The sequence below is a fragment of the Muscardinus avellanarius genome, assembly GCF_963383645.1.
Source record: "Muscardinus avellanarius genome assembly, chromosome: X".
Classification (NCBI taxonomy): Eukaryota; Metazoa; Chordata; class Mammalia; order Rodentia; family Gliridae; genus Muscardinus; species Muscardinus avellanarius.
Window position 1 is genome coordinate 119,419,737 of NC_137792.1, and position 15,770 is coordinate 119,435,506.

Sequence of the window (15,770 nt, forward strand, 5' to 3'; positions counted from 1 at the left end):
TCACTATGCCAGACGCACACTGAGAAGACAACTAGTGAATATTTGTTTACTAGATGACTGAATAAATGATATAGTCACTATCTATGTGTGATTTCTGGGGTGCTTAGTCCTGAAGCAGATCTTCAAGCTTCTGTGGCTTCAGCTTTTATGGCACTGGGGATATAACCCAATGGCTTTCTATAGCTGAGATATAACCCCAAACCTATTTTGTTTTTTGCTTAGAAACACAGTTTCTACATTGATCAGTTTGACTGTTATGTAGTGTGGTGAACCTTTTCTCTGATCTTGTCTAAAGGAGGTTCTATAAGTTTCCTGTTCCTATGTATCAACCTCTTGTTCTATGTTTTGAAAATTTTCTGATATTACTTCTTTGAAAAGATTGTTGATCCTTTTGGTTTCACCTTCTATGCCAATTTTAGGTTAGCTCTTTTAAAATGGGACAAGCCGGGCGTGGTGGTGCATGCTTGTAATCCCAGCATTTGGGAGGCTGAGACCAGAGGATCAAGGTTTGCGGACAACCTCAGCTACTTAGTGAGACCCTCCATAACTTAGTGAGACCCTGTTTCAAAATAAAGAATAAAAAATAGGGCAGGGGGTGTGGCTTGGAGTTCGAATGCCCTTGAGTTCCATCCCCAGACTCTCTCACACACACACACAAAAAAAAAGGGACCATATTTCTTCAGTATCCAATTCATGATTGTTTTTTTCTAAGTTATATACTATGTGATCATTTTTGGAGTGATTGTCTTCTAGGAACGGGATTCTATTCTCCATTTTGTCTAATTGATTTTTGATAGTTTGAATGATGCCTTCATTTCAATGATTGCATCCTTAATTTCTTTCCTATTCAATATTTTCAGAAGTCCTGTATTATTTCTACAATTACATTCTTGATTTGACCTTAGAAACAGTCTCACTAAATTACTGTGTACTCACTTCAAACCTAGTATTTTCCTATCTCACCTTCACAGCTACTAGGATTACAGGTGAACATTATGCCCAGCTAAAGCTTCTAGGGCTTCTAAGAAAATAAAACAGTGACATATTTCTGTAGCCTTGTAGTCAGGTTTTAGTGTATCATATTTTGATGCTAAAATGGTTATGTGATGATTAAATGATGAAAGTGGCTCTGTGCTCATGCTGTAAAGGAGTAAAGAATAAGGAATATTTTGAGACTGTAGAAAGAGTGAAAGAATTTTCCTATCTTGATTAATTAATGTAATTAATGACCTACTGGATCCTACTGTGCACTAAACACCATAAAAATTTCTTAGGATTCAGTGACAAAACCATACATGCATTCCACTTGCAAGGAACTTAGTGTCTAGTCAGAAACGATTTACAATCATACTAAAAACACAAAATCAGAGACTGAGAAGAATGCTAGAATGGAGAATATGATGATCATGTTGAGTTGATAACAAACATAGTTTACCAAGTCATTTATGACATAAGGCAGAGATATTCCAATAGATATCCAGTGATAATAAATGTAACCAATATTTTAAAATCAAATAATGTAAGGTAGAACCCCTAAACTAAGAGGCCTCTAATATCTCTTAATCCTGGGTCAATGTATTGGAATAGGGCTTTTCCAGTATGATGCTAACCAATTTATGATTCTTCATTTTATTTTCTGAGCTTTATGGGTCATAGTAAGGGAAATCTGACTATGCCTATATATTGAAGAGTTGATCCTACATTTTCTTGCAGTAGTCTCACAATTTCTGGTTTAATTTCTAGATCTTTGATCCAATTTCTAGATCTTTGATCCAATTTTTATTTTACTTTTGTGCAGGTTGAGAGGGATTTAGTTTCATTCTTTTACTTATGGAGATCCAGTTTTGATCCAGTTTTCTCAGCACCATTTTTGGAGAAGTCTATCCTTTCTCCAATATATAATTTTGGCACCTTTGCCAAGGATAAGCTGGTTGTAACTGTGTGGATTTGTCTCTGTATCTTAATTTTATTCCTCATTTATTTTGCAGTGAATTTGTTATTAGTGTATAGAGAAGCTATTAATTGTGTATTATTCCATTTTTATGAATCTATTTATCAGCTATAGAAGTCTTAAGTTTTTTGGCTCTCCTAAGTATAGGATCATGCCATTTGCAAACAGATATTTTCATTCCTTTTGGAAATAATTATTTAAAATATTAAGGATTACTAATGAAATTGGAACAAAGCTGATTAAAATATATAGCTTCCAAAGCCAACTGTTAATAGTAGATATTCCTATTGCTCATTATAGGGAACTAGAAGAAGCATCAGGCTGCTTGCTTCTGGAGGCAGCCTGTCTTAAAGTGATCATGAACATGAAAATATCACTGAAATGTTTATAATGGAAAAGTATAAATAGTGATCATGTAGATTTAAAAAGTGTTAGTAGGATTGAGATAATTACAAATGGAAAAATACGGTGAAACACAAAGTATAGATTTGATGAAGATTATTTAACAAAATATGCCATTTTCAAATGACTGGATATGCTCTGATGAGCATTATTCAGTAATCTTGGGATCCTTTAGGGCACTTTAAGTAAGTGGCTTATTTCTTTGTTCAGCATTCCTTAAGAGGTAGGAAGACATAAAGTAAGACAAGGTCAAACAAGGCAATAACACTGAGTTAAATAAAATAAATTATGTCCAAGAATTGAGTAGAAAGAAGAGTAGAGCCTGTTTTACAAAATTGAAACATTAAATGAGAAGCCTGAATTTTTTGGGTTAGATGATAAACAATATTGTTGTACAATAGAAGGAAATAACATCGGCATACTATGAAAAATGAACGGGGTAATAGTACCTGTGTGTAAGGTGGCTAGAAATTGTCTTCATTTAAAATCAGAGTTTGTCTTGTATTGATGGGGCACTTTGCTACTACAAAATTGCTAAAATGTTGTTTAACTTAAATTTCTCTGTGAACCAAAAGTAATTTTTGGAAATGTTTTCTATCTGAACCTCATACATTTTTGTGTTTTAAATTATTATAGTATTTTGCAGTATTTTTAAAAAGCCCCATTATTTTTTTGTGTAATATAGTTGTACCAAAAGGCAACAACAACATATTAGATAACATTAGAAAGTAATTTTTGAAATATATTGGACGACTTGAGAGTAACTTGATCCTAATGCTTTTTGACTTATAAGTTTCTGCATCGTAGTGACAGTCTCCAAATGATGTTTTCAGTGTACTAACTATATTAGGTTACAAGATGGAGAAAACAGATACAGACATTTTATTTCATTATTGTATGGATCTTACATTTACAATTGCAATTTCTAAAATCTTTACAATAGGGTGAAGAATATGCAAATGCAGTTGGTTGGGTGAATGTTTGAAGTTTAGCTGCAACTCATCAGTTAGAAACACTAATAATTCTGAGAAAAAAAGACAGCCTCGATTGCAAATGTGATGGGTTTTATTAATACAGACATTCCAAGAAAATTCATTGATAGCATAGTTAAAAAAACAGGAAAAACCTATTGAGGGTGGGTTCCTTTGTTCCTCCTAGGCTCTCCCAAGTTATGGAAATTCTAATAGATGTCAAATTTTATTCTACACCTTTCAGCTCTTTAAACCTCTTTTTTGGCAAGCTGAACATAAACTAAATGGTTTCACTTTCTGTACAGTCTTAATTGTTGGGTTGCTATCTCAGATCATAGTAATATACCTCAGTATTAAGGAGCACGTGTAGCTTTAAGAAAAGTGGACAACATAGGTATTTTTTTAACTACAGGCAAGGTCTATCACAAATGAGGAATCTAAACTAGAAATTGATCTATAGCTTTAATGTTTGCCATAGCTATGTAGAAAATTTTATCAGAAAGTATTGTTCTTTTAGTAATCCATTACAGTACACATTCTCTAATGCAAATTTCTATCACTCTTGGCAGTAAGCAAGATTCAGAAGATGAATGTAGCAAGTAATGGTATTTCCAAAAGGCATACATTTAAACTTGATCTTTGTTGGTTTTTCAACAGCTCAAGGCCTGGAAGGCCCCCTAAGCGTTCTTTGGGAGTGTTGCAAGACAATGCCCGCCTTCTGCCCCATGCAGTCCCAAGCCTCTTATCGCCAGGACTTATCACTCCAACAGGTAATAAAATACATCTGATGATCAGCTTTGTCTCTTTATATTACCCAGGCATTTGAAATAAACTAATATTGATCTAACTATCTTATCCTTCAGATATTTTTAAGCTCTACTAGAGGTCATATTATTGAATTTTTTGAGTATTCATGAAAACAAGTTTTGTTACTCCAGTGCGAATCAATTGGACATTATTTTTTTAAATGTCATATATGCACATAATATTTCTTTCGTGGCGTTTTATAAGTATGTATATATTTGTGTGTTAGGGACAGCAATTTGGGGAGGTGTTTGCCAAAGTAGCATCATTTCAAAGCCTCCTATATGATGCAGCAGAGAAGTTTATAAGTTTTGGTAATACTATTGTTGTTTTCAGGGAGCCTGGATATCTGTGTGTGTGTGTGTGTGTGTGTGTGTGTGTGTGTGTGTTCTTTAAGTTATTACTCTAAGTTTAAAAAGCAGAAAGAAATTTATCCTTAATAAAATATTATGATTGGAAAAGAAAAAACTGAGAAGTCATTGTCTTGAATGCTATTTTATTGTTTTTTAATTGAATAACTAGATAAGCTGATAAAAATATTGGTCTCATAATTATCACTAAATTCTCTTGATTTTCCAAAAGGCATGCACAAGTATACAAAACACTAAAAATCAGCTAATATTTCTCTAATAATTTTAAATAATTAAGACATTAATTATAGAAAATTATTTTTATGACAATAAGATTTTACATATAACTTCAATAACACATATATGTTTAATAAAGCACCTATTTGTTTGGATTTAATTCATAAGTAATGAAAAATATATAAGTAGTGGTCCTGGTCACAGTAGGATTAAGGAGAAATAAATTTGAACAAATAATTGCATTACAGTATAAAAGAGGCCACAATATAAGTTCATATAGGATACTATGTTCCCCCAAAGGTGGAAGCAACTAAATCAATTTGGTAAATTGGGTAATGCTCAGATAGATTGTAACTTCAGAGCTTTATCTTATAGGCTGAATGTCAGATGGTTGGAATATCAGGGGAAGAATATTCTAGATAGAGCAGTGTACAGACAAGTAAACACTTATGAGAAAGAGTCCAGTGCTGTGTTAAAATGGGGCAGTAAGTTGAAGACACAAAAACAGAGATTTTAGGTGGAAGGTTTATAAATGCCATGGTTTGAATAGAGAGGGAAAAGATAACTTGTAAAGATAGTCTTTGATTTACCATGTTAAGCAGTTTAAAATTTTCTCTGTAGACCAGTAGTTCCCAAAATGTATTTCACGGCTTTCCTTAGTGGCTGGCATAGATAAAAAAGTACTTTCAGGCTTCAAATTTCCTTTTTAGTTAGAATTTATATATTCTTTCTGATACTGGATTTTGTTTAGTCATTAAAATCATTTTATACATAAAGGGAACCACTGCTAAAAAAAACTGAGTAAATGTTCTCAAAACCATTGCTGTGGAGATTAGAGAGAAAGGAAGTTGAAGAATGAATGGTCAGTTGCTATAGTTCAAAGGAGAAATACTGAGGATCTGAACTAAGAAAAATTCATTAGGATGGAAAAGAAATTCTAGAGTGCTTTAATAATTAAACTTAATTGCTCTTGACAGTCAATTCAGTATAGATGAAGAGAGGGTAGAGTCTAAGATGATTCATGTCTGGCTTTGGAGACAGGCTAGATGATGGTATCATTAATTGAGGGAAAGAAGTTAAGAAAAGACTCAGGATTTGGGGGGAGAATAATTTGTTAAAATTAAGTATTTATAAACACTCTAAAATGAGAGAAAGTTGCCCTGTCTATATAAATGAATATAGAAGATGAAACAGTACCTGAAATATATATTGGTGCTCAATAAATGATATATTTCTTGATTGCTAAAATACATTTCCAGATCCTAGAAATTGTTCCATATAAGTACTGAAGTCTATGTCTGGGTTTTAAGAGAATGTCTAACTGAAAAATATTTTTTAAATAGTTTTTAAGTTTTTCTTCTCTTAAATAGACATTAGTGGCTTAATTATCAGAAAAAAACCTCTAAGTATATTAAGTTACTATGGATGATTCTAGTGTATATTAAGTTCCTATGTATAGGTGCTAAATGTTTTATATATACTCTAATTTTTATAGTAAATTTTTATAGTAAATTTTTCAAGTAAAAAGTCTGGCTCAGTGAGTTTAAAGTAATTACTTAAGGTCATTAAACAAGTGAGTGATAGAGCTGAGTTTTAAATCAGTTCTTTTTGACCCCATATCCTCAACTTTTCACATCCTGAAAGATAATGGAGCCTGCTGTTTGAATCTGGGCCTTATCTTTCCATCTTATAATTTGGATGTATCACCAAGGGTGCCTTTGAGACATAATTCCTCAACTTTTAAATTTTGTTTACGCCAAGAATTAATGATTAAGGGTTGAGTAAGGAAAGGCATGGCCATATCTGTCAGAGATTCAGGCAACTAAAAAAATAATTATTAATAAATCTGGAAGAATTTACACAGATAAAATCTCCCTGTTTGTCAGGATTTTTTTTTGTCATTGTGACTAAACTACCTGATTAAATAACTTGATTCATGGTTTCAGAGGAGTAAGTCCATGATCAGGGGGCTCTTAAGCAGAAACATAGCAGAAGGGCATTGCAGAGGAAAGCTGCTCAGCTCCTGGCAATCGGAAAACACACACACACACACACACACACACACACACATACACACACACACACACACAGAGAGAGAGAGAGAGAGAGAGAGAGAGAGAGAGAGAGAGAGAGAAACAGACAGACAGACAGACAGACAGACAGACAGACAGACAGACAAGAAGGCAGCAGGATCAGGTTTAGATCCCAGGACACACTCCCAGTGGCCACTTTTCTATACAACTTCCTGTAATACTTTACTACCTCCAAAAAATCAATTCAAATTATAAAACCATCAACTGTATTAATCCACTGGTGAGGTTATAGCCCTGACAATTCAATCATTTCTGAAAAGTTCTACCTCTAAAACTTGATGTACTGGGGACCATGCTTTCAACAAATGAAAACTGTTTGTATAATATCTCATATTCAAATCATAACACTCTCCTTAGTTTACCTGAATTTATCTTTTAGCCTAAAATATTTTACTCACTTCTAGTTAAATGATAGAAAAAAGTGATTTGCAAATCCAAATAGAAATAATTTTAGGATTATGTGTTGTTTTGGATTAGGGGCACCTCTTTAGTCCTCCATTAGCAAAGATAATTGAGATAGAATCTGTTCTTAAGTTGGATACTGATGACTTTCATATGTTATGTTATATATATTTTGTTTTATAACCTTAAATACCATTAATTTCACTGAATTTCTTTTGCAGTATTGGAGATGGAACCCAAGGGCATTCTTACCTCCAAGCTACACCCTCAGCCCTACTTTTTATTCTTTATTTTGAAACAGGGTCTCACTGAGTTGCAAAGGGCCTCACTAAGTAGCTGAGGTTGTCCGTGAACCGCCATCCTCCTGTCTCAGCCTCCTGAATGCTGGGATTACAAGCGTGCACCACCACGCCTTGTTTGAAAATGTATTTTTTGAGGAAATTTGTTAATAAATTAAAGTGATCCATCAAGAATCTAGAGTTATCCCTTTGTCCCACAAATGTTTATGGAAAAGTTTTAAAATTTGTTCTGGTTAAAATTTTTTCTGAGAACTTTTTGTAAGGTAATATTTACCACTGCATATCTGTATGTAAATTTACACTTAAGTAAAAACTTATTTGTTAAAAAGATTCTTTTGCTGCCTACTTTTTCAGTATCATGTGTGGAGATTTATATTTCAACCCTACTAGGTTTGCTTAAAAACAAATTTTGTTCTGCATTAATTTGCATTATTTCTCTCCATTTTTATTACTTGAACATGGGTCTAAACATACCATAAAAGTATAATGGTTCCTATTTTCAGATACTGCGATATTTTGTATATTATTTCTTGCTTTTAAATACTCTTTTCCTCAGCAGCTAGAAAAAAATTTCAGTGAAAATATTAGATACATTTGATATTACTATTGAATTTATTTAAATTTTTCCTTCAATTTAGATAGAATAATATACAAATATTTAAAGATGCAGTATAATATCAATAAATATGAAGGTTGAATTTTTCTATTGATATATATTTTATTTTATTTTCTAATTCATGTATTCTTTCATACTCCACTAGACTAGAATTTTTCAATATTCAGAGAAGGTAAATGCTGATGACTCTGATATTAATAAAAATAACTGTGTTCATGTGTGTGTGTGTGTGTGTGTGTGTGTGTGTGTGTGTTTCATGAGTATCCTAACATTAAAATACTTAGGCAATATTTAGTCAATTTAGCAAAATCTGTTATAAAAATAAAGCAACATGTTAATTACTGATGATTTGTCTTATTCATGAGGTAAGTCTCATAAGATCTACTCTTAACTATATTAGCAGATATTCATTTAGATATATCTATGTAGCTATAGACAGGTAGGTATAATTTCTGAATATATATTGATATATATATATATATATGCATTGTCATTTCATTTGACATATATTTATTGAATATTACTCTGCACCAAACAATATAAGAAAACATAACACTAAAATAAAAGTCATTTTATATGTGTTTTTCCAAATTCCACCCATCCTTTTTGGCTAGTATTCCCCATGTTATAAGTATTCCCCATAGTATATAATTTGACTGTAGTTTACTTTTACAGTCTCATTTTATGTTTGTCTTTATTTCTTTTATATAATCAATCTCTTGATTCCCAGATAAAATATTTATACATACAATTCTCATTTACTAGGATTCTGTGAACTTTTGGGCATAGTAGGGAAAAAGAAGAGGGAATATCATACCCATCTTTCTTTGCATCTCTGTAGAAATATTAATATCTTTAGATGGCACAGAAGGGATAGATGAGTCATATATGCCTTTGAATTTCCCAAAAGATGACTACTTATGTCTCCTCAGGTTTTAAAGCATTTCAAATAGACAGATGTGGAATTTGGCCTGAGAGAAATATAAACTGATAGTTTATAAGAAAGTAATAAAGTGTTTCAAATGAAATTCCTGTAGTGTTCATTCCTTAAAATGTAGTAGATTCTTCAGGGTTCTTTTCCTTTTGCTGTACTAAAGCAAAATATTTTTAAGAATGTCAGCTTTCATTCCAGTTCCGGGGTAATTAAGCCTATGGAATTCCAATTCTGTAATAGTAGGTACAACATTCAACCCAAGATTAACTCAGGCAAAAGTTGAATTATGCCTAGTCTTGATAGAGTGATGTCACATTTATGATATGATATAATATAATGCCAATTAACCCTATTGCATCATTGAAATAACTGTCCCACTTTTCATGGTACATTTCATTTACTCAGTCATTACTTTGAATAATAAAGACTAGATATGATGAGAGCTACTAGAGCATGCCAATTTAAAAAGGACTGATGGAGTCCTCACTTGAAAAACTATATCAAACTTTGTTATGACTGATTTAAAACACATTGATTTCTATGACGTTATGTTTTTCAATGAGCAATATTATAAAGCATGGTTTATATTCATGAGTAATAAGCAGTGCATTATATGTACTTGCCTTTTAAATTATTTCTTGTGTGCTTAGGAAGATCCATTGGCCCAATAGGAGCTAGAAGTTTATTATTAATATTTTTAACATATTGTTGGTTTTTAGATTAACATGAAGTTGTAGTTTCTCTACTAAATAAACAGCTTAAATATAACAGGTTAATAGTAAGAACTTCATTATATTAGCTGATTCTGAGTTTCTCAAAATCATTTTTTCTGTTAGTGTCTATCAGTGTTTTTATATATAGTATAACTCTTTTAATCTAAATCTTTCTTTCGTCAATATTTTAGTTTCTTGACAATGGTTGTTGATGTGTATGTGTGACTCATAAAGCAGAAGCTATTGCCTATTTTTCCATTGTAGATGGAAGGTATATACTTGGAATTAAAGTATACCATACATAATGATGGTGATGGTGATGATGACGATGGTAATGATAATGGTGACAATACATTGATGATAACTTGTGTGGCACTTTTGAAACACTCTCATGAGCCAGGTGTGGTGGTGCATGCTTGTAATCCTCGCGCTTGGAAGGCGGAGACAGGAGGATCGCACAGGTTCGAAGCCAGCCTCTCTGGCTTAAGAGAACCTATTTCCAAATAAAACTATTAAAAAAAATAGGTCTGGGAGTGTAGCCTGGAGGTAGAAGGGTTTTCAGGAACCCCAGTACCATATAAAAACACTCCCATGTATTTAATGTATGCATATATATTTATGTAGATAAACTTTAAATTTAAAATAACTATTTAAAATTGCAGTTTATCTACTTAGCAATCCTGTGAAGTTGGAATTATTTATTATAATTTTCTGTGCCAAGCATCACAATTACTAAGCATGTACCCTACTACTGAAATGTATTAATGTTTCTGATTGATGAAAAAATGAATTTTTAAGAATTTCAATGGCTTGCCTTAAATCTTCAAGATAGCAAGGCTGGAGCCCAAATTCCAAAGTCCAGGTATTTGTGATCATAAATACCATACTTTTCCAGATAATATGAATAATATACCATAAAAATGTTTTGAAAATATAAGCTATAAATCACATTGGAGTTGCTTAAGTTAAATATAAGAGATCAGATGTTTCAGAAGTAGGAAATTCTTGAAAAATCTATCCAATTAACTGTTGGTCATATAACTTCATTAAAGTAAAATTTTTATTTTATTTTTTGATGAGGCTTATAGTAGTTTACAGTGATGGACAAATAATATAAAAATAGGTGATGATCATTATATTATTAGATATAGCTATAATTTTACCTGCAAAGAAGCAAAATATAATCTTTTAAATAAATGCAACCTACATTTGTGTAGAAAAAGAAACAGTTGTAAATTGTTTCTTGTGGTAATTCTTGAGTGAATTGCCTTGAAATATATGGCTAATGAATTAACATGATTAAGTTAATGAGAATTCCAAGTGTTGCCAACTCTACTTGTCCAGCTGCAATGCTGCTCCACATTTGCAGTTCTAGCTTCCCTCTGTGTTGAGAGGATCACTGATGCCTACACACTGTCATTGTGATAAATGATATATCCCACAGTGCCCTGCTTTCCATCTGGCTGATCCTCAAACTATCCCCACATGAGAGATCTCTTATAAAAATCCCATAGTCACAAGCCAAGTCTATTGGATTATAGGAAGACATTTCCATCTCCAAGGCCCATCTCCACCCAATTTCCCCTATCATATAAAACTCACATAAAATGAAATGTACAACTCTTTAACTGTAGGTAATGTTACTCCTTCAGTGTCTGCTTTTTATGTTGGTTTGATTTCTTCTAGGGAAAAAAAAGGAACAGAAAAGAAAAGGGACTTTGGATAAAAGAGGAGAGGGACCAGTAGAACAGTGGAAAGGGATGTGTTGGGAAGAAAGAGAGGAGAAAAAAAGAGACTTGTGGAAGATCCAATAATGTTATGTTCATATATAAAGGCATCACTTCCAATCTAATATGTATGAGGAAGAAGGAGGTGAGGAGTGGGGTGTAATCCAGAGAGAAACACCAAGTGCTGTGTACACATATACATGTATCACTTTGAATATCACTATGTTTTATAATTACAGTGGACCAATAAAATTATAAAAACCTAAAAACTACTGTGAGATAAAACTATTTTCTTATTTAACATGGCTGACAGATGATACGTTGCCTTTTTACTACTTTATTTTATTGGATACAGTGTATGACTATAGTGAAATAATCCACTATACTAACACATGCACTAGGATCATCAAAAATTATTCTGTATAGTTATTAAAGTATATTGAGTATCATCCAAGGAATCCTATAAAGAAAAAACATTTTACTGTCATTTCCGATTAAAATGATAAAAGGTAATATGATTTAGAATGTACAAGTATCACCTGTATAGTATGACCAAAAAATGAGTAACAAAGAGTAGCTTTGATATCTAAAACCCACCTTTAAAAATTGATAGAAGTACATTGTACTGCCTTCATTATTAACCAAAGGTTAGAGGATAAAGATTGGTCACTGTGGTGTGGTGGTAATATTAATATTTGTGCATCTTCTTTGCACTCTTCTTTTCAATGTATAAACTCTGGATCATGTTCTGAGCTTTTGTTTATAGTCAGTGTAGGCAAAGTCCTGAAAATACTCATGGTGACAGTTTTACTATGCATTTTTGTATATGCCTGAAGCAATATATTCAAACATATAACTTAAAGTGTTAGAATATTGTCCCAGACTACTCTTATTTTTTTAAAATATATACCTGAAAATGCCAATAGAGTTTTCTTAGTCCTTTGTGATTAATCTGTATTAGAAAAGCATGCTTCTTACATGATCATTAGGAAAAAAATTCGAATTCCTAGATTTATAATTCATTATATGGCATCACAAAAAGGAACATTTAAACTCTGATTTAGTTTTCTCTTTGCTCTCAATATTCAACAATAATATTATTTTAATAGTGTTACTTTTGTAACTCAAAGACCAACATAAGTTATATAATATTATATTATATACTTATGGTTAACAATAGAATATAACTATTATTAGTAAAAGTACTTGGTATGTTTGCTTCCACATCCCAACATGCCTCTCCCCATTTATATTATTAAGATTCATATTGAAAATTCTGTATATGTATATAAAATTATTTGAAATATATATATATATATATATATATATATATATATATATTTTGGTGGTACTGGGGTTCCTGGAAGCCCTTCTACCTCTGGGCTACACTCCCAGACCTATTTTATATTTTTGAAACAGGGTCTCTTATGCCAGGGCAGCTGGCTTCGAACCTGTGCGATCCTTTTGTCCCCGCCTCCCAAGTGTGGGGAATTCAAGCGTGCTCCATCATGCCGTGCATTTGAACTGTATTTTAAACCATATTAAAAACCTTTTTCCTTTGTATCTTTTATGAAGTTGCATTAAGTTACTTAAACACTTTAATAAGAGTAATTAAAATGGGCCACAAGATAGCAGTCCTGCAAATTGAATCCAGGGTATAAGAAAAGTGGGAGAATTTGTCATGTAATACCAACATTAAGTGAAAAGGCAGTTGGTAATGATCATTTGATATACAGAGGGCTATCTGTCATATGCCATCATGAATGAATGCCTGTATATAATTATTTGAGAAAGACTGAGGAAGGTCTCTTAAAAATAAATATTTTTATTTTATGATACTTGTTTCTTTTTAAATATATTTTATTGGTGCCTTATAATCTCACATCATAATGTAAATCATGATGATGGTGACATACATGTACATGGCACTTGTTGGCCCTCCCCCCACCTCCCCATTTCTCCCCTTTCAAATACAGAGTACTGAGTGACATTGGTATATTCTTATGTGTACACATATTCAATAGTACTATTTCCATTAATGAACTTCAGGCTTCTCCTTCTCTTTCCTTTAGACCACCTCCTTGGTACCACTGTGATTTCTCCTTCATTATCTGGAGTCCCTCTGCTATCCCAATTGCTCCGTAGCTTGTGTATATGAAGGAAAACATATGACCCTTCACTTTCTGTGGCGGGCTAATATCATTTAAAATAATGTTCTCTGGGTGTCAGTCTAAAGAGGCCGAAATCAGAGAACTACAGTAATACTATATATATACACTCATGTTCATAGCAGCACATTTCACAATAGCTAAATTGTGGAACTATCCTTGGTGTCAATCTATAGATGAATGGATTAAAAAATTATGGGAAATATACACAGTGGAATTCTACTTAGCAATAAACAAAAATAGTAGGTCATTTGCAAGAAAATGGAAGGACCTGGAAAGAATTATGTTAAGTGAGAATAGTCTCATAACAATTTTTTACTGAGGTATAATTGGTATGGAATAAACTATATTTGGAATATAAAATATAAGTTTTGACATGTGTGCATGCCAATGAAACCATATTTATAGTCAACATAGAATATCAGTTTCCCCCATTTTTCCTAGCACCTCATCCCTCCTTCCCTGTCTGTCCCCTAGGCAACCACTGATTTGTGTTCTGTCACTAGGTTAGTTTGTAATTTCTAATGTTTTGTATAAAGGGAAAAATAATGAGTGCTTTACTTTTGACCTATTTGAAATGTAATAACTATATTGAAATTCCAAGTTACTGATACATCAATAGTTAATTTTTGTTGCTTAGTAGTATTCTATGGTATAAATATATTCTTATTTGTTTATACATTTTCCTCTTGCAGATATTTGTGAATTGTTCCCCAGAGTTTGGTTATTATAAATGATATTGCTTTGAGGCTTCTGCATACACTTTGTGTGGATATATGTGATCATTTCTTGAATGATAACAGTGATATTTCTGAGTTGTTTGATAAGTGCATGTTTACATTCATAGAAAACTTTAAAACTGCTTTCCAAGAAATTCATACCATTCCAGTCAGTTGTGTAGAAATATTCCAGTGGTTCCAAATGACTGCCAAAACTTCATATGGTGAGTCTTAAAAATACATTTTCATCAGCCTGTTCCATCTGAATTCAAAATTTTCACCAAAATTGTGTCTCAATTTGAATGTTTAATACATGTTTTAAAGTTTACTACTTTTAATATACTCTTACTGGTGCACTGTATTTATACATCATAGTGAGATTCCAAGTGATAGAAACATACATGCTGACAGGACTTGTGTTTTCCTTTTGTATCTACTCCATTCCTCTTCTCTGGACATGTTTGTGAGATTGGTAGTAATGTCTTTATATATGAAAATAGTGCTGTTTGAAATGTTTCCCTAATCAAGCCCCTTTTGGTACCTTCCGGACCTCCTTCTACCTATCCACTACCAGTTTTTATATCCACATCTCTCCTCATTTATCTGAAGTCCCTTTTGTTTCCTATTTTCTCTCTAGCTTACATATAGGAGAGAAAGCATTTGAGCCTTGACTTTCTGAGACTGGCTGATCTCACTTAGTATAATATTCTCTATTTTCCTGAAAATGGGATGATTTTTTTCTTAATAGCTAAGTAAAATTCTATTGCATGCATATACCACATTTTCTTTATCTGTCATTTGTTGGTGGATACCTAAAGGTTAGTTATTGAGTTAAAGTCATACTTTGTTTAATCATGCGGTGTTAGTATAAATGGTTATCTATTAATGCTTAAGTATAGGTTTAGAGTCAATGAGTAACAGAGACTGAGGAGCAGAGTGAGGGGCCTATTATTCAGAATGATCAGCTGTTTGGTTCTTTGCAAAATTTTGAATTTTGTGTAGAGAAATAAAATAAGGACAAGAAGAAGGTATGATAAAGTAGAAATATGACCCAAATATATTTTAAAGTTTATCCTAGAGTCAGACTAATGCAGAATCAAATATTTGCATGGCACACTTTAAGTTGGAATCATAATGCTTATGACTTATTTTCATACAGTTAAGCCTTTTGATTAGGATCAAACTTAAGATAAAATATTGTTCTGAAAAATTAAATACCTACAAGGTTATTAAAATTAATTCTCCTTGTAACCACTTAATATGAAGGGCTTTAAAAATGAATGCACATTTTGATCCTTGCTACAAGGTCACCATACCGTTGCATTACCCTGTTGACTGAAGCCACCCAACGTGATACCTTCCCGCATCCTGGATCCTGCTGTAG

The 15,770-nt window shown here is 32.4% G+C and overlaps 1 protein-coding gene across 3 annotated transcripts in view; it reads left to right on the forward strand.

Annotated features, from left to right (window-relative positions):
* The window catches only part of DACH2 (dachshund family transcription factor 2), a gene marked incomplete at both ends in the record, with an annotated part of 512,202 nt that overhangs the window by 252,720 nt on the left and 243,712 nt on the right, over positions 1–15,770 (forward strand). For all 3 annotated transcript variants that reach the window (XM_080719413.1, XM_080719414.1, XM_080719415.1), the window contains one exon: positions 3,982–4,094. In XM_080719413.1, the coding sequence (XP_080575539.1) occupies positions 3,982–4,094 (113 nt within the window). The remainder of the gene's footprint in view (positions 1–3,981; positions 4,095–15,770) is intronic.